The 17,019-nt window shown below is 36.3% G+C and overlaps 3 protein-coding genes across 5 annotated transcripts; 2 read left to right on the top strand and 1 right to left on the bottom strand.

Moving 5' to 3' along the window:
- The first annotated feature begins 1,132 nt into the window (after positions 1-1,132).
- LOC110733838 lies at positions 1,133-6,095 on the top strand. Of its 2 annotated transcripts, none has more exons than XM_021913910.1 (4): positions 1,133-1,421; positions 1,654-3,921; positions 4,720-5,030; positions 5,378-6,095. In XM_021913910.1, the coding sequence occupies exons 2-4, from the start codon at positions 1,712-1,714 to the stop codon at positions 5,740-5,742; spliced, it is 2,886 nt and encodes a 961-aa protein (XP_021769602.1). In that variant the 5' UTR covers positions 1,133-1,421; positions 1,654-1,711; the 3' UTR covers positions 5,743-6,095. The 2 variants fall into 2 exon arrangements, with proteins under 2 accessions (XP_021769602.1, XP_021769601.1); XM_021913909.1 differs by having other exon boundaries at positions 1,518-3,921.
- Positions 6,096-6,259: 164 nt separating this feature from the next.
- On the top strand, positions 6,260-14,028 carry LOC110733839. 2 transcript variants are annotated; one of them, XM_021913911.1, is made up of 5 exons: positions 6,260-7,005; positions 7,162-7,234; positions 9,695-9,818; positions 9,913-10,016; positions 13,726-14,028. In XM_021913911.1, the coding sequence occupies exons 1-4, from the start codon at positions 6,941-6,943 to the stop codon at positions 9,996-9,998; spliced, it is 348 nt and encodes a 115-aa protein (XP_021769603.1). In that variant the 5' UTR covers positions 6,260-6,940; the 3' UTR covers positions 9,999-10,016; positions 13,726-14,028. The 2 variants fall into 2 exon arrangements, 1 of the variants encoding a protein (XP_021769603.1); XR_002513678.1 differs by lacking the exons at positions 6,260-7,005; positions 7,162-7,234 and adding an exon at positions 8,763-9,477.
- A 912-nt stretch (positions 14,029-14,940) lies between these two features.
- Positions 14,941-16,805, bottom strand: LOC110733956 (protein FAR-RED IMPAIRED RESPONSE 1-like). Its single transcript, XM_021914022.1, has 4 exons — positions 16,632-16,805; positions 15,874-16,532; positions 15,350-15,598; positions 14,941-15,166 (listed from the first exon to the last, which is right to left on the bottom strand). Exons 1-4 carry the CDS (start codon positions 16,803-16,805, stop codon positions 14,941-14,943), a joined length of 1,308 nt encoding a protein of 435 aa, XP_021769714.1.
- Between the last annotated feature and the right edge of the window lie 214 nt (positions 16,806-17,019).

Raw genomic sequence — 17,019 nt, 5'->3', positions numbered from 1 at the left:
TCTGCCTAAATATTCTCGTTTTTCTATCACTAACTTGATCGTCGGAGGCGAATATTCCGTTAAATGGAATATTCGTTGTTTTGCAGGTGTCTGCGGCCGTCCGGTTATATTCACGACCTGTATCCCGAGGGATTCCAAAAAACCCCGAAACAAGTAGGTTTTGAATACAAAATTATCAATTTTAAGCAAACTAACACAATGTCTAAGGAAATAACACAAAGTTTGTGTTAATAATACGGGTATTATTGGTAAAATAACATGAGCTAAAACTTATGTAAAATAGAACAATATTTTGGCAAAATAACACAAATTTTATGTAAAATGGCACGAGTGAGGTTGAAGTAAATAAATAAATAACATATTGTTTTAGCAAAATAACACAAGCATATTGGGTATGGAGTACCATGATCACTCTAGGAGTATATAATACTAACTCCTTAAAATGAGAGTAAAAAAAAAAAAAGGAAATTGAATGTATATCTTAAACCTAAATAACTTGAAATGGCTGGACAATTCTACAAAGCCAAACTGATTTATAAAAATAGAGAAGAACGAAAAAGAGCGACTGAGTGATCATGGAAGTAGAGAAAGAAAGGCCGCATGTAAAGGGGACAAAGAGCAGAAAATTGAAGAAAAAAGAAAGCTGCCGGTAGTTCTTGATATCATCTTGTGAGTAATATAAAGATACGCATAAGAGAAGAGATGAAAAAGAGGAAAAACATAAAGTGGAAGGTCAAAAGCAATTTCGCTTGAGTCGTGAAAGAAAGGAAGAGAAGAGCAAAAAGTAGAAGAAGACGGGTGGTATGATTGGTATCCAATATCCATCAAACAAACAAACAAAAACAAAATTAAAAAAGACACGGTAGTTTGCCACATCAGCGTTGCTTGAGCACTGTTTATAAAGGGGAATATCAAATTTTTAAAAGGTAGAGATAAGGGTAACTTTAAATATTTTTCTTAGGGTAACTTTAACTCATCTTACAATAATTTAATGAAAACTCGCCTTGGTCAAGAATTTGTGTATTTTAAAACCGAAAGTGTTAAACTAGATAAGATTAAAAATGTACAAGTAGAATGTTATAGTGCTCTCACATTCTCACATTAGAATCTAGTGGTGGTGCTACAAAGTCAAGGATTAAGTAAAAGTTGGGTGGGTGAGAGAGAGTATACACTATACAATAATCAAATTTGCTAAAAAAGTGAGACTCCCAACTTCCCAAGTATACTCTCAATTATATAATCGAAATTACGAAGCTTCACTCTACTTTCTCACATTTTTGGATGCTCAAAACTTCATTTTCGTTGCAAATACACTTTCCTCTTTCAAAATTTCTGTACTATTATCATCGAACTTTGGAATGATTATTGATTGAGATCGATCCTCAAAGGTTTGGTTCTGAAGAATTTCTCCTATCGATAAGGTTTGATTGAAATTTTTATGCTACTTTTGCTCTCAATTATTCGAAATTTGAACTAAATCTGTCATTTTTGCTGAATTTGGATGTGTTTTGGTTCAGGTATGCTATTCATTTTTGCATTTTAGGGTTTGGGTTTATGCTGAACTAGCTTTAAGATATTGGGATTTTTGGTGGTTGTTGATGCAATTAGTAGTTGATTATAATTGAAAAGTTCTATAATTTGGTGATTTACTAGGGTTTGGAACCCGAATTTGCTAAAAGGTAGTACTGTTGTTGCTAAGCGGAATTTGAATATGTCTAGAAGACATGAAGATACGAGGTTGAAAACCTCAGTTGTTCCGACGAGAGATCGTCGGGATGATATGGATCAGGAAACTTATTTTGCACCACGCCGTGGTGGTCCTGTGCGCTCGAGGCGGAGCTTGAGTCCTCAAGAGATTGTAGAGAGAAGTCGGCGGAGTATGAATCTAGATCGAAGGAGCAGCTCACTTGAAAGAAGAGAGTACGAGCAGCACATTGATCGCGTTCGCTGTGGTAGTGGTAGTGGTGGTGGTCAAATGTTGTCTAGATCACCTCCGGTCCAACACCCACAAAAGAGGCTACATCTAGATGAAAGGGCTTTCGGAACAAGTCCGACTGCTATGAGAATCCATGGAAAATCGGAATATCCTGAATATGTGGAATATAGTAATTTGAACACAAGACCCAGACATGTTTACAATTATGATGATCATATGGATGTTGTTAAGCAGAAGGAATATAGTGCAAGAAGATTGTGCACAAGCGGGCATCATTCTATGGCTGAAACGCTTCCTTTCGAGGAAGCCATGGACAGAGATGTTGGGTTGCGTCCTAACTATGTTTTTGCATCAAGATATGCTGAACCATGTGGGAACTACTCGACAACTGATATGCACAGAGTTAAGGATGAAAATGCTCAGTATCAAGACGCAATATCTCATGAAAAGATAGCTAAGGACATTTATTACAAGGATGGAGAACAATCTGCATATTATTCTAGAGAGAGTCCTTATATAGATTCTCCGCTATCTCAAATCAAGGATTTTGGAAGTGAAGACTTACTAAAGAATATTCCAAGCACCTCCTCAAGTATTATGACTAGAGGAGAGTATCTATCCAAGGTTCATGATGTTCGCACTTTGCCACCTGATGGGTATCCAAAACGCTACGGAAAAGAATTAGAACCTCTTGTTGTTGATGATTATGGTCAACGTATAATGTCAGATTCTAGAAGAGGTTACGAAACAATATGTAGGGATCCAAAATGTTATGCATGTGATGCATACAAATCATCCAGGCCTGAGCGTAAAGACTATGAATATCCTGAAATCAGGGTTAGAGGGGATGATGAAATTGGCTATGCTTCCCAAGAAAATTTGTATACTAAGGCACAATACACTCGTGAAGTACATGATCATAGAGATGTACTAAGACCTGATAGGATGGACTCACTTGTAGAAAGTATACCCAAAGGTGAAGGTTCTCACTCTTCTCGAAGAATCGTTAAGAATGTTGGAGGTCGAGACTTTGATGTTATTCAAAAAGAGACGGTACTAGATTATGTGGATACAAGAAGATCATCAAATGGACTAATACAAGCTGGGGAGTATTTGGATAGTGGGAATTCTCATGTTGAACCAACTAGAAAAGCTTCAAACCATCGTCATATATCAGATCTCGGTGACTTACACGAGCATGAATTCGAGGATCCTCATATGGATTATGGTTATGGAAGGTATGCACAGATTGGTTCTGATAGAACCATGTTAAAGAATTCTTCTGAATATATAAAGGTGGAATTGCAAAGAGGTACAGGAGGATATGAAAGAATAAAGGCTGATGAACTTGTAGATAATGACAGAGTGCTGAAACGTAAATATAGTAATGATAATGTTAGCAGGATGGATTCCAGAAATGAGAATGATTATCATGATCACCAGGTTGAGTGGACCAGTAGGAAAGGTGATATCATTCAGCTGAAAAGACCTTCTGGATATGAGCGCAGCCACTACTATGCAGAAGTAGAGCAAATGCCTGATGGAACCTACTTTCATAAAGACTCTATTAATGATGATTGGACTTCATATCAAGATAAATCAGAAAGTATTCAAGAGCATTCTGGAAAACCATATAAAATGGGAAATAGACATTTCAAAGGATATACAAAATCTGAATCCTCTAAAGGCTACAACCATATCTCCCATCCACATCAAAGATATACTCACTACAAGCAGCAAAATCTCAGGCAAAGAAATGATAAGGGCAATAATATAGCAATGCATGCACAGACTGCTGACATAATAGAATATTCTGGAACTCCTTGGAAGTCTGATCCTTCAGAGGATTCTGATAGTTTTAAGCAGAGGATACAAGCAGCTTTCTTAGACTTCTCCAAGAGATTTAATGAGAATCCAACTGCTCGAAAGCTTTACAAGGAGGAAGGAAAGGCTGGTAGATTGTTCTGCGTTGTTTGTCGCCGAAGGTCTGTCTTTTCTTTCACGAACTAGATAAATATTTACAATCTTGTTATTCTTATTCTTCGTCAATGCCATTTAGGTATTTACATTGCTAAATGATGTATAGCTATGGTACTAACTACTTCTGTCCCATGTTTGACTGAATGGTAATGGTTGGGTGATTGTCGATGTTTTTGGGGGTGTGTACTTTAGCTATGAGGTCTGCCACCAGTCTTCTTTGTGTTACTTGGATGATGGGATGATTTTTTTGGAGAGACTTTTCGGTTTAATTCTTAAGGCTTTCTATGATTTAATAGGGTGTGATTTTTGGAGATGACACGTGTATTGGGTACATCTGTATGGGTAATGTGGTGGTAATAACTGCTGCTTGCATTTGTTTTTTGGTAGGGGCAGGGGGGATATTTTGTGGGAACTTACTTTTGTCTCCACTAAATATTCTCCCCTTTGTATATGGTAAAATATTGCGCAGATTTTTTTATAAGGGTAAGGACCCTAATGAACCGGCACCTCTTGTAGGCCAATCTAGTCTAGCTTTGTAGATCAGACTCATTGGGAGTGAGGGAGGAGGATAAGGGAATCCTCACTCCCAAAGAGCCTCTAGTGGGATTTGATCACATAACCTTCAAGTCATGAGGTTAAATATGCTGTAGAATGCTTTAGTATTGTAGATGGTATAACAATTGTGGGTAATTTCGTTCGGTGAAATTTTTTCCCCTACCATATTCTCCCGCAATGATCTGGGAGAACCCTTGTAATTTATTTATCTATGCATGATGTGGCAATCGAAACTTTTTTGCTTGCAGTGCATCAAAAGAATTCCAAAATACAAAGGCTTTGGCGACTCATGCTTATATGTCTTACAAGGTTGGGTTGAGGCCGCAACACTTGGGTCTCCACAAAGCTATTTGTTTTCTCATGGGATGGAACACCATGCCAGACCCTAATTCAGGCACCTGGGTTCCAGAGTTACTTCCCAAACCTGAAGCTTTGGCTCAGAAGGAGGACCTTATACTGTGGCCCCCCATTGTTATTGTTCACAACATCTCATTGTCAAATAATGATCACAACAAATGGAAGCTCATTAATATTGATGCACTTGGAGAGTTTCTAAGAGGTTTGTGATTTAATCACTGGAAAACTACTATATTTAATTCATTGCCATGTGCTGTTGGAAATGTCCACATTCACCTTATTAACAGTCTTGTTTATTTTCCTTATCTTTTTTTCTTTTTTCTTTTTCCTTTTTTTCAAAGAGTAATACACAGAAAGGTAGTGAGGTCTTTTCTTAAGGCAATAGGTTTTCATACTTTTAGAAGATCTAATATTTTGATAGTGATATTTGGATGTAAATAATAATTCATAATTGCTGTAAATGCACTTCAGAATTCTTAAGGGGTTTTTTATTTTTATTTTTGGTGTTTTTTTGTTAATTCTATTACTAATCTCACTTTGGTCATGCAGTCAAGGGTTTCCATCTGGGCAAGATGAAAATTTGTCTTGGAAATCCTGGTGATCACAGTGTAATCTTGGTGAAATTCTTGGGCACTTTTTCTGGTCTTCAAGAGGCAGAGAGGCTTCATAAAATATTTCTTGGGAGGAAGCATGGAAGAGTTGATTTTGAACAAGCAATTTCTGGAATTGAGCCAGTTGATGAGTTGGCACAAGGAGATAATCCGGTTGAAAAGGTAGAGGATGGGCTGCTCTATGGCTACATGGGGATTTCTGAAGACTTGGATAGTGTTGATTTTGATACAAAGAAAAGGTGTTCAGTCAAGAGCAAAAAAGAAATTCATGAACTTGCAGATGCACCAGTGAAGCCTGAATAAGTGAAGTATCTTGTACAGCTATAGTGGTGGGATTATTTCTCTCAGGACATCGGCTTTTCATGCATTAACTCTCTAGCATTAGGAAGAATGATGAATTCCTGCAAGAAGGGTTATTAAGTCAAGTTGGTTTCAATACATAATAATGTCAGAGGAATAATATTCATCAACTCTCAGATGTAACATAGAATCCTGTATAACCTCGCTTTAGCTTGTTGAGCTCATATCGAGAATTTACTCCTTTCAGGACATTGTATTTTTCTCTATTTGATTATGCTGTCTCTTTCCTTTACTCAGTATTATTAAGTATAACAGCTATGAATGACCATGTGTTAAGGTCCATGGCTTTAGATTTCTCTCGTATGTAAACGTTCAGGATTTTCTTTTTTTATGCAAAGAGGGAATGTGTGGATTTAAGAGGCCTTTTCATCATTGACAGTGAAAAGCACTGTTCTATATAACAGGGGCAATTGCATCTTTTCTTCTGCCTAGTTAGGTGGCGTCAGCTTTGTTTGGTTTTATCATTTCAAACGGAGTAGTTTACTCTGCGTCGTTATGTTCCTTTTATTTTCTACCTACACAGCTCTGAGCTTAGTCGAAAAAAAAAAAAAAAAAAAAAAAAAAAAGGTAAAAGGTTGACATACTAACCTCACCAGGAGAAGTGAAATTGCGGCTCAAGGTATGTATATAGTTTGAGTTCACAATTTCATAAATGTTTTGGTCTTGAGGTTATGCTGTAATTGACTCAAATTGAATTTGGTTTATACGACTTTTGTGGTCTTAATTACAAATGGAATCTTGATAGTTTCTTGACTTCTTCATAGTAGTTGTATACAATTTACATGTGTTGAGAATTGCTTGGGTTATATGCGGTCAACTCTTTTTCAACTGTTGTTTTTGCTGATTGGTTCATGATTGATATGAAACCTATTGAATTTCTCTCTAAAATAGCCCCCTCCTTTTCTTTTTTTTTTCTTTTTTTTTTTTGATTTCCTCTATATTTTTTGGAAGATTTGTTGCTATGGAATGATATTTTGTTGACTATTGATTTATTAGTGGATTTTTTTGCTGCTTATAACATCAAATTACTGTCAGAAACATTTGTGAACAAGGCTTTCTTCTCCCCAGAGATATTGATTTGCTTCTCCTGTGCAGTTTCTAGGCTAAAACCTCATAGTTCAAGAAGTTTTCCCATTATTGGATGTCATGTATATTTCATTCAATACTCCATCAAACCTTTACAAGCAAGTTTCAAGTTTACAATCGGTATTTTCCTTGCTTTGTATGTGAATTGAAATTTATTGATTTGTTGTTGCTAATTTTCACTTATGTTGCCCAAGATTAGGAAGTTTTATTCTCTTTGTTTCATACTAAGCTTAAGTGCTTAACATTTGTTTGTGCATTCCTGCCTTCCTTGCGCAGAAACTTCAAAAGGGGCTGTCAATCCTGTCAAAGTTGGACTAGAGATGAGGCACTAGCAAATACCTTAACTCTGGTAAGTGCTGACTGTTGTCATATGTCAATTTTGAGTATTGTTAGTTAACTTGAGAAATAAAGAATAATGGGGATTTTTTTGGTGGGGGGGTGGGGGGGGGGGGGTTTATTTCGAGGGGGACTAAATTAAAAGTGGAGAGGGTCTAATTAGTAGCAAGTGGGGGCAATGTTGTATTTTCACTACTTTAATTGGGGGGGCCAGTTGGGTAAGCAAAACGGGGGCCGTTATGCTGTCCGTACCCAAGAATGAAACTTTCACGAAAATTTCATATCCGCGCGTATTGATGAGAATTTTTCTGAAAATTTTCTACTCGGCAAAGGAATTAAGAGAGAGAAAGTTCAAGCTTGAGAGAGAAAGTTGAGCAATAGAGAGAAAGTGCGAGCAAGAGAGAGAAAGTGCCTTGCTGAGCTTGCCGCTCAGGAAAAGAGGCGGTCACCTCCACCACAGAGTAGGCACTACCACTAACACTATGGCGCCTGACTTTTCCCGTCTGGTTACTTGGGTCAAAAGGAACTAAGGGATTCACCATACTATCGTTCGGATTTCTAGGGTCACCCCACTCGCATGTTTGCCTCATACGCGTCATGTTCGACTGTAGGGAAAGAGAAGAATAGTTGGGGGTAAGTTGGTACGCACTACAAATGGACCCACTCCAAAAAGAGGAGGAGTCGTCTCCATCCACTCTAGACTCCTCAGTCCCAGGTAAACGACCGACCTCATGAGGAGAAACGGACGAAGCTGAGTATTGTGCCAGTTCGTGTTTAAAAAATAAAACAAGTATGAAAAAAGGAAAAAGTAAAGTAAAGCAGACGGTTACCTCTGTACAAGTAGAAAACTTGAAAAAGACTTTGAAGATCTTGAAGGTTGACCGGAAAATTCAACAAACTCGAACGAAAAATTCTAACGCACGGCGGAGCTCTTGATGATGTGAGGGAAAAACACTTTCTCTCTCTAAAAAGCTCTGACCTCTCTCTAAAATTCGCAAAGTTCCAAAGTGACAAAATGAAGTCAAACAAGTCCTATTTATAGGCAAATTTATGAAGGCAAAATGGTAAAACCACTTTTCCCACCTAGAGGCTCAAACGGTTATTTTTTTGAAAAAATTAACCTAGAAGCCCAAACAGTTAATTTAACCTTTCCGTCAATATAGACGGGGAAGACGTACACTTGCCTAAACGGCGTGTCAAAATAGACGACCAGGTCAGCAACTTCAAGCCACTAGCCCGAGAAATGCGGAACAGGTGTCCCACCTGATATTAGGCGGCACCATCCGTCTGACTGATTTTAAGACTTAAGTCCACCAGTGAAATCAGGACGGTACAGTCCGCCTCTTTTTAATAAACAATGCTCCATCAGCCCGATACTCGAACGATCCTGGACGAGTGAAGATCAGAGGAGGTGGCCCGTATGGTACGAGTCACCCCCTCTAAGGGGAAAATGTTAAGGGTAAAAATACCCCTTACACGTGATCCAATCCTATAGAGACACGTGGCCCAATAACAGGGCGACACATGTCCCAATAGAAATATGACACCACTACTACATTTTCGATCAAATACAACGCCCCAAAATGAGCTATTGCAACGCCCTTTGCAAATGTCGTGGCAATAGATAGCCTATTGCAACGGTATTTTTATTGTCGTTGCAATAGAGTAGGTTATTGCCACGGAGTTAAAACTAATGCTCTTAGAGGTAGAGCTATTGCCACGACTCTAAAGAACCGTTGCAATAGCCTAGCTATTTTAACAAAAATAAAAGCTATTGTAACGGTGGTATTATATCAAATGAAAATTTTAGCTTAGATAAAGCGCGCATTGTTCCCTCTAATTTTTTCACCAAAATTTTGAACAAACACACGTGATGTATGTTTACCCCAATTTTCTCACCCAATCTTCTCACCCAATTTTCTCACCCATTTTCGTTCTCCACTCATTCTCACAGACTCACAGTAGATTTCTCACCCAATTTCTCCATTTTCTCAATTTCCCCCAATTCTCCATTTTCTCAATTTCCCCCAATTCTCTATTTTCCCCATCATCTCACATTCAACTCCAGAAATTGACAGTACCTATTCTCATAAAATCACGAAAAAAAATCAGTCAAAAATTCGAAGAGGAAAAAGACGAAGGTGGTGGCTGATAGCGGCAGTCAGGCGGTGGTGGCGGCAGTTAAGCGGTACAGACGGTCCAATTTTGTTGTTGCATGTCCCTTCCTTGAGCTGATTGCTTGAAATTCTCTTCAAGGTAAACAACGAATTTCTAATTGCTATATCCATTTTTGTGAGCTGTGAATTATTTGTGTGAACTTTTTTTCCATGTTTCTCTCTTATGTATGTATATGTATGTAAATTTCGGTTTCTGACTATTTGTTTTGATAATTGGAGGCCGATTTTTTTTTTTCCATTTTTCTAATTCAATGTCAAATTAGGGTTTTTTTTATTTGATGAATTTGATTTATCAGGAGAGTGATTTGCATACCAAAAGAACTGGCCACACTGAAGTTTTAGATAAGAATTATGAATCCGTTAAACCTATTATTCTAGAATCACCGTCTTCTACTGCTCCTATAGACATTGATTCTCAAGGTTGGTATTCCACTTTTTCTATAAATTTATATACTTCTCAACTCTTTTTCAAAACCATGATTATACATGTCAATTTTGGGTTTGTATTTCGTAGAAATGTTTGTCCCTGAGGTTGATAAAGCCCTGCATCAGGAACTTGAAGGAATGGGATTCTCAATTGCACGGACTACTATCATATAATGTGGCTCTTATGTTCAGGTAATTCCAGTCTTGAGGGTGCTGTTAACTAGATAGTTGAACACGAGAACGATGCTGATTATGGAATGCTGTAATTGATCTGATATCCATCTGTTCTTGTCAAACATTTAGGTATATAGTATAGACTATGGAATGATCATTGGACATTGGCTGAACATATTTGCTGATTCAAATTTATAATCGATGTATTTATATGTTTGCATATATTAGACAGATGAATTTAGAATAGAGCAGAGTAAATATACTGAGGCTTTGCTTGGTTTGAATGGGTTTGGAGGAAATGATTTTGTATTTTGGAAGGAGTTTGACTTGGCTAGTTTGGAAAGGAAAATATAGCTTCTTTATTCTTTAATACCTTAGGCCTAGTAATTTCTGTTCCTCAGTATGTATTTGGCTTTGATTTTTCTTGTTTCATTCTTGGTATTTGATTGTATTTAATGGCATTATTTTTGTTGAAGAGGTCTATTGACTAAGAAGATTTTGCAGTCTTTATATGGCATGTAATGGTTCAGAACTTTGCACATATTTAAAATGCTTGCTAAATTATGAGGAACAAATTAAGCTGATGAAATTTTTTGCTTTAATTTCAACACTATTAAGCAAATACCAGATGAACAATATTCTATTGGTTGTGTTGGTTGTTTATTAGCTGATAAAGCATCTTGCATGTACCTGAAAATGGCTTGCTTCTTGATATTGTCATTGAAGAGCTGCTGTTTTGATTTTTTCTGATTTCTATCTCAACACTTTTGTCTTCTTTCCTAACTTGAAAATTTAAGTTCTCATTGTTGATCGATGCAACTACCTGCATATGCAGAATGAAAATAAAACATTTCACATGCTTCTCCTATCAATTATTATTCATAAGAAATTTGGGTTGAGTTCTTTTTATAAGTTTTCTCTTTTCTTTGTTTCCTTCTCTTCCACTCAAATTCTTGTGATTTCTACTATTGCCCAAATCTCAAGGAAAATATCGTTATTTCTTCTCATTTTATGGGCTATTAGCCCCAATATCAACTAGTAAAATTGGTGAGTTCACTGATTTGAGTCTCGTTAATTCCGCCATATTTTTTTTAATAAGACTTTAATTTCGTCATTTACCTTGTTCATAAGTTAAATTAATTTTTGGTTTTTATCTAGTTGTCTTAATTTGGTGTTATATATGGAGTGGATTTCGATTTTGTGGTTATTTACCAATTTTATACTTTTATCCGTTCATAATTTTGTTGAATTTTTTTTTTTTGTTCGTTGTTTGGTTAATAGTTATGCATAGAACTCGTTATACTGTGGTCTTAGTTGATTATTTGCAATTCTAAAATATTGTGCTCTATAATTTATTTTTCTAAAAATTAATTATTTTGAAAATGGAGCTCCCCTTTCTAGATCTGTTTAAATTGTAGATGAAAATTGAGGAATTAGGATAGGAAAGGGCCGATAACGACCAAAATATATGTAATCACTGTCGAGAATTTTTATTGAAGGTCTTTACCTTTTCTCTTCTACCTTATCAATGGAAGATCAAAAGTTTCTAGGAAATAGATAATTATTTGTTGAATATGGTTTTGTAAAAGGAAGTGAATGGAGGAGGAGACACACTTTGTGTGTGAGGTGTGGCTTTCACCATTCCCTCTTTAGCAAAGTCGTTGCTTTGGTTGTAGATCTCCCGTCACTCGCAAGCGAAAGTATAATCTTTCTCTTCATTTTTTTAATCTCTTTTTGGATTATTTTATAGCTTTGATTTGATTCGCACGGTCTAATGTCGATTTTTATTCATTTATGCATGATTTTGTGAATTAATTTGAGTGATAGGTGGTATTATAATTGACTATGATTTGAGCTAATTTGAATTCGTAGATTGGTTTTGGGAAATTGGGTTTAAAAGTTTATGGTGTAAATCTAGAATGTGATGATAAATTTTTTTTGTAGCCTCCATTGTTATTGTTGTAGTTGTTATTATTGATATCTAGCCTTTAATATTGATATTGTTGTGGGTGTTGTTGTCTCTACTGTCTATTGTTATGTAAATTGTAAATTATAAATTTTAATAGCCGGAGAGCCACTGAAATTCTTTAGTCAAAACTTATGACATACTTATGCATCTGTCTTTCTAATGGCCTATTTCTTGTTCTATAGATGATTTATTGTCAGGTCAAATCTAGGATGCTTAAAAATATATGGCCTTTCAATTAAATGCCTTTTATTTTACTACGAATTGTAATTGACTTTGTAAATTTTTAATTTTAAGGTGCCCCTTTGTAGGCTACGATGCTTGCTTCTGATTTCGGCTAGTTCTTTGTCACATTTCTTTCTAGACCACTTATTTGAGCTAATGCTCTTTTGCCAACATTATTGTGAATAATTGCATCTTGTAGACTTATAGTATGAAGTGATAAAAGTTAAAAAAAAAAAAAAAAAAAAGAGCTAATACTTGGGTAGCAGAACATTATTTAGTGGTCTGATGCAATGTATATTAGAAATTATTTCCTCTACCGGGTTCTTGTTTGAAGATTTTTCCTACTGTTAGCGTTGTGTATCATGAGAAAGTTGTGAATATTGAATATGTTGGCCTTTTGGGTTACTCTGAAAAAAAAAAAAGAGTGGAAGACACATGGTTTGTAAAATCAGTTTTCCATTCTATTTAAATAATTATAGTTGATCAGGCCATTCTTGCTACTAATTTTCTTTGAGTTTGTTTTTAGAGATATTGGAGTATTGTTAATGTTCGTATTGGATATGAGTTCACAGGGTATGGTAATACGAAGATAAAGCTTGACAAAGACAATTTATCACTTTGAAATACTTTGCTTGGTTTTGTATAATTTTGTTGCATGTATAGTAGTTATCCTACTCAATTTTAATTAAGTTTTTTTTTTTTTTTTGGTTTATTCTCTTGTTTTATTATCTATATATAAAAAGAGCATTAGGATCTTTGATTTTGTATACATGGCTAACTTTAATTTTAATTGATTTTGGCAAGCATAAATTGACAAATGTTCATAATGAAGCTTGGAAAACAATGACAAGATATATAAACAATAAAAAAAATCTTAGATCAATGTCAAAATGTGACTTCTTTAAGCTTCTGTGTTATTGCAATGTTGGGATGTTTATGTTGGTTGTTATGTTGCTTTTGATAACTATAGGACATCTAGTGCTCTAAATTTGTCTTTATTTTGATCCAAACACCCAATTTTGTTGGTAAAAAATGGTTATAGGGACAGTAGACTTAGTTGCTGTTCTTCTGAAGATATTGCATTCTTGAAAGTTTGTAAAATAGGGGAAATTGATGTGAAAGGGATGGGAGCTGTTTTTACTCGTTGTATGGATAGCTGGGTGCCCTGGTTTATTGTTTTTTAGATGTGCTTGGTGTGTGCCCTCCTTATTTGGCTTATGGTTGCTGTTGGTTTTCGCTTCTGGTTTGGTTTCGGTGTTGGATCTGATAGTGGCAGATCAGCAGCTCTGGTTCAGGGTTCTACCTGCTTGCAGCCTGTTTGTGCCTGTTGTGTTTTTGTTTGGTTTTGGGTTGGCTGCTGCCTGTATTGGCTTTAGGGTGCTGCTGTTGTGGCCTGCGGTCTAACTTTAGTATTACTGTATAGCTGAATTCTCCATGCGTTTTGAACTTTTCTCATGTTGATTGTGGCCTTGATCTAGTATAGTTTATAATTTTGTTCTATTATATTTATATTACTTTATTCTATTTTATGTGTAGGTGCATGGGGTGCTAAATGGAGCGGAACAAATGGTGCATATACGTTGGCGACTCTTATTCAAGCTCAACTTTGTGAAGATTTGGAAATTCCAGCTTATATATATGTTGAGAATTTGTATTTTGGAGGATTAAATTAATTATATAACTTTTATTTATTAATAGTAGGGTGTCATACAAAAAACAAGCAACTAATATTTTATAATGTACGTATTTAGCATTATAATTATTTTATATAAATTTAATGATATTTTGTTTCTTAGTATATTTAGATTTGTACTGAATATTTATACATATATTAAATTACCGTACAATTAAAAAAAAGATCAAATGATCAATCCGTTGCAGTAGATACGTACTCCATATATCATTTGTATTAATTAGCTTCAGTCGTTGCAATAGGTGTCAATTTCATCACAATTAGTAGTAAGTAATCTATTGCAACGGATAATTTATATCGTGGCATTAGGTGTAGAGCTATCGCAACGGATTATAGCTACCGTGGTATTAGGTGTTGTATACCGTTGCAATAGACCTACTGCAACGCCAGCAAATGCCACGGTACATGGCCGTTGCATTAGGCATAATGCCACGGAATTTGACGCCTAATGCAACGGATTTAGGGGTTGCAATAGGTGAAAAATGTAGTAGTGCACGTGACAAACAAGAGAGCATTTGAATGAGAGAAAGGCCTCCTTATATCAGGAGGCCCAAATCCCGAGAAAGGCGCTAGCTAAAACGGCACTCCCATAGGACACTTTTCCTTATTTGATTGCGCCGCCAATCAAAGCACACCATTCTAGATCACCAAATTCTAGATGGCACACACTCCCACCCTATAAATACCCCAATCATTTATGATGGCAGGGGTGGATAGAGAGATATCATTCAAGAGTATTAAATTTCTCCAACTTCTCTCTACTTTCTCTCTCTAAATTTACTTTGCTTTCCAATCACTAACTTGATCGTTGGAGGCGAATATTCCGTCAAACGAAATATTCGTTGTTTTGCAGGTGTCCGCGACCGTCCGGCTATATTCAAGACCTGTATCCCGAAGGATTCCAAAAAACCCCGAAACAACTTGCATTCACATTCAACACTTTTGTTGTCACTAAAAAATATAACACGGTAAGTACGGAACTTGTTAATCGGCTTTTCCTTCTTATCAAAATCCCTCCAAACATAAACTCTGTCAACTATCAAGTGTTCAAAGTAACCTTATGATATCTCTCTCATGGTGCTGCCATTGCAGCACATCATCCGTTTACACTCCCTGTGGACCTCCACAAACTTTGCATCTGTGTAAAAATTCCTGAAGATCTCCTCAATCCTAAAATCAGTGACTAACCCACGATGGTACACAGCCGAATTTGCATCTGCCAACCTTTCCGACTGGATACGTTGTTCCATTGCAGCAACATACTTCTCCGCAAAATCACAGAGTCTTGTGTTTTTATCAAAAAATTCATCAAAAAAATTGTGAATGCTTTCTGACTTCTGGGTCGTCCTCATTCCAGCCCAAAATAAATGTTTCATCGCAGCTAGAATCCACATTTCTCTCTCTGAATATAAACCAGCTAGCCATAGGTTGCTCTCAAGTTTATACTTCACTATAAACTCCTTCTACCTCAATTCAAACTCCTCTAAAAATAAACTATCATAGATAATATTTTCTAACTCATTCTTGAACTCAGCATACCCTCTACACTTGCCTAGCTTGCTCCCAAATTTCTCTGTGATGTACCACAAACACCATCTATGTCTTGTTTGTGGCATCACTGCTTTCAAAGCTTTGCGCATAGCGGGATCTTGATCCGTCAAGATAGCAACGGGAGGTTTACCACCAACGACATCTAGCCAAGTGGAGAACAACCACCTGTTAACATATATATACACCAAATTTAATAAGTAACTACTATAAATATATAAATAAAATGCAAAATCTTGTCATATATACAATTGAAAATAAAGAAAAAAAATATATAATAAAGAGGTATATAAAGCATAACAAAATACATACGTAAAGGTTTCAGTGTCCTTGTAGGATATGAGAGCGCATCCAAGTAATATTGTTTGGCCATGAAGGTTTACCCCAACAATATTTGCAAAGGGCAAGTCGTACTTATTCATCAAAAATTCATATCAAAACACACTACATCACCGAAATCCTCATATGCAGTTTTGCTACGCGCATCCACCCAAAACACATCTTGCAATACCCCGTTGGCATCCACCCGGTGTATGTGGTAGAAATTCTTGTTGTTCTTTTGCATCATTTGGAAATAATTCATCATGGAATTGGTGTCCCCATCCTTCAATTTCAGCTTCTTCTCCCTTGATATCAAATTACTCACATCCTTCTTAGTAAAGGGCATATTCTCAACCTCATTCCTCTCACTAGCCAACCACTTGTGCATTGTAGCAGCAGGCATCCCCACATCGTCTCCAAAATGCAGTTTACGCCTCACATACCACATTTTTTCCAAATCCTCCAACCTATATTTTGTCACCAACATTGATTTTGAAGGTGATACCTTATGGGGTTCATGTTTCAACTCCCTTCTTACTATCTCCCACTTACCATGTTCCTTTAAACTTGCATACATCCCAGTTTCGCAACCACATTTTTTCGACTTCTTTGTTGCAATCGGCTCCCCTTCCAACTCCCTAGGTAATCTTGTACCACCAATCCTCCTTCGAGTGTCTGGCAAACTTGCACACTCACATTTCCATGTAACAGCGCGTTTAACCTTGCGACCATCTTTCAGAGTCTTGTATGCACTCTGGCCAAGAACCACACCAAACCCTTCCTGCTTGCCAAAAGCATTATACTACATATCAACTTTTTCCCATGTATCAAAAGTCTTTCCCACTTCAAGAGGGTCTATTTTAACTATGTTCAGATTCACCATATTACCTCCATCTCCATCCATCCCCTCTCCACCTTCGTATGGACATAATTCACCAATATCACCATCCCCTTCCCCTTCCCCTTCTTCAAAGTTTATCAAATCCATTATACCACCTTCCTCATTATAAGACAATGATACACAAATATCTTCTGCAACCTCTGAACTTATCATCACTGCCTCAACCTTTAATAATCTTTTTTTTCCACATCAATTAACATGTTATGCAATTTCTCATCTTTTAAATCATGCAATTTCATATCCTTAACAATTAATTTTTAACAATTAATATCATCTATCACATGCATCATAACAAGCCAGGTATGTATAAAAACAACCCATATGCATCACAATCCATAATTCCACTAATATTAAAATTATCCTACTT

This window comes from Chenopodium quinoa, unplaced genomic scaffold (genome assembly GCF_001683475.1).
Source record: "Chenopodium quinoa cultivar QQ74 unplaced genomic scaffold, ASM168347v1, whole genome shotgun sequence".
NCBI classification, from domain to species: Eukaryota; Viridiplantae; Streptophyta; class Magnoliopsida; order Caryophyllales; family Amaranthaceae; genus Chenopodium; species Chenopodium quinoa.
Note: the sequence above shows the minus strand (reverse complement) of the source record. Positions and strands in the feature narration are given on the sequence as shown.

What these genes read in the sequence shown, in the direction of transcription:
- LOC110733839 (XM_021913911.1), top strand. Translation starts at nt 6,941, where the DNA reads ATGTCATGTATATTTCATTCAATACTCCATCAAACCTTTACAAGCAAG. An exon ending in AAGTTTCAAGTTTACAATCG is followed by an intron (nt 7,006 to 7,161) that starts GTATTTTCCTTG and finishes TTCCTTGCGCAG; the next exon opens with AAACTTCAAAAGGGGCTGTC. An exon ending in TATAGACATTGATTCTCAAG is followed by an intron (nt 9,819 to 9,912) that starts GTTGGTATTCCA and finishes TGTATTTCGTAG; the next exon opens with AAATGTTTGTCCCTGAGGTT.
- LOC110733838 (XM_021913910.1), top strand. Translation starts at nt 1,712, where the DNA reads ATGTCTAGAAGACATGAAGATACGAGGTTGAAAACCTCAGTTGTTCCG. An exon ending in TGCGTTGTTTGTCGCCGAAG is followed by an intron (nt 3,922 to 4,719) that starts GTCTGTCTTTTC and finishes TTTTGCTTGCAG; the next exon opens with TGCATCAAAAGAATTCCAAA. An exon ending in ACTTGGAGAGTTTCTAAGAG is followed by an intron (nt 5,031 to 5,377) that starts GTTTGTGATTTA and finishes TTGGTCATGCAG; the next exon opens with TCAAGGGTTTCCATCTGGGC.
- LOC110733956 (XM_021914022.1), bottom strand. Translation starts at nt 16,805, where the DNA reads ATGATAAGTTCAGAGGTTGCAGAAGATATTTGTGTATCATTGTCTTAT. An exon ending in GAGGATTTCGGTGATGTAGT is followed by an intron (nt 15,599 to 15,873) that starts GTGTTTTGATAT and finishes ATATGTTAACAG; the next exon opens with GTGGTTGTTCTCCACTTGGC. An exon ending in TTAGAGGAGTTTGAATTGAG is followed by an intron (nt 15,167 to 15,349) that starts GTAGAAGGAGTT and finishes TAAAAACACAAG; the next exon opens with ACTCTGTGATTTTGCGGAGA.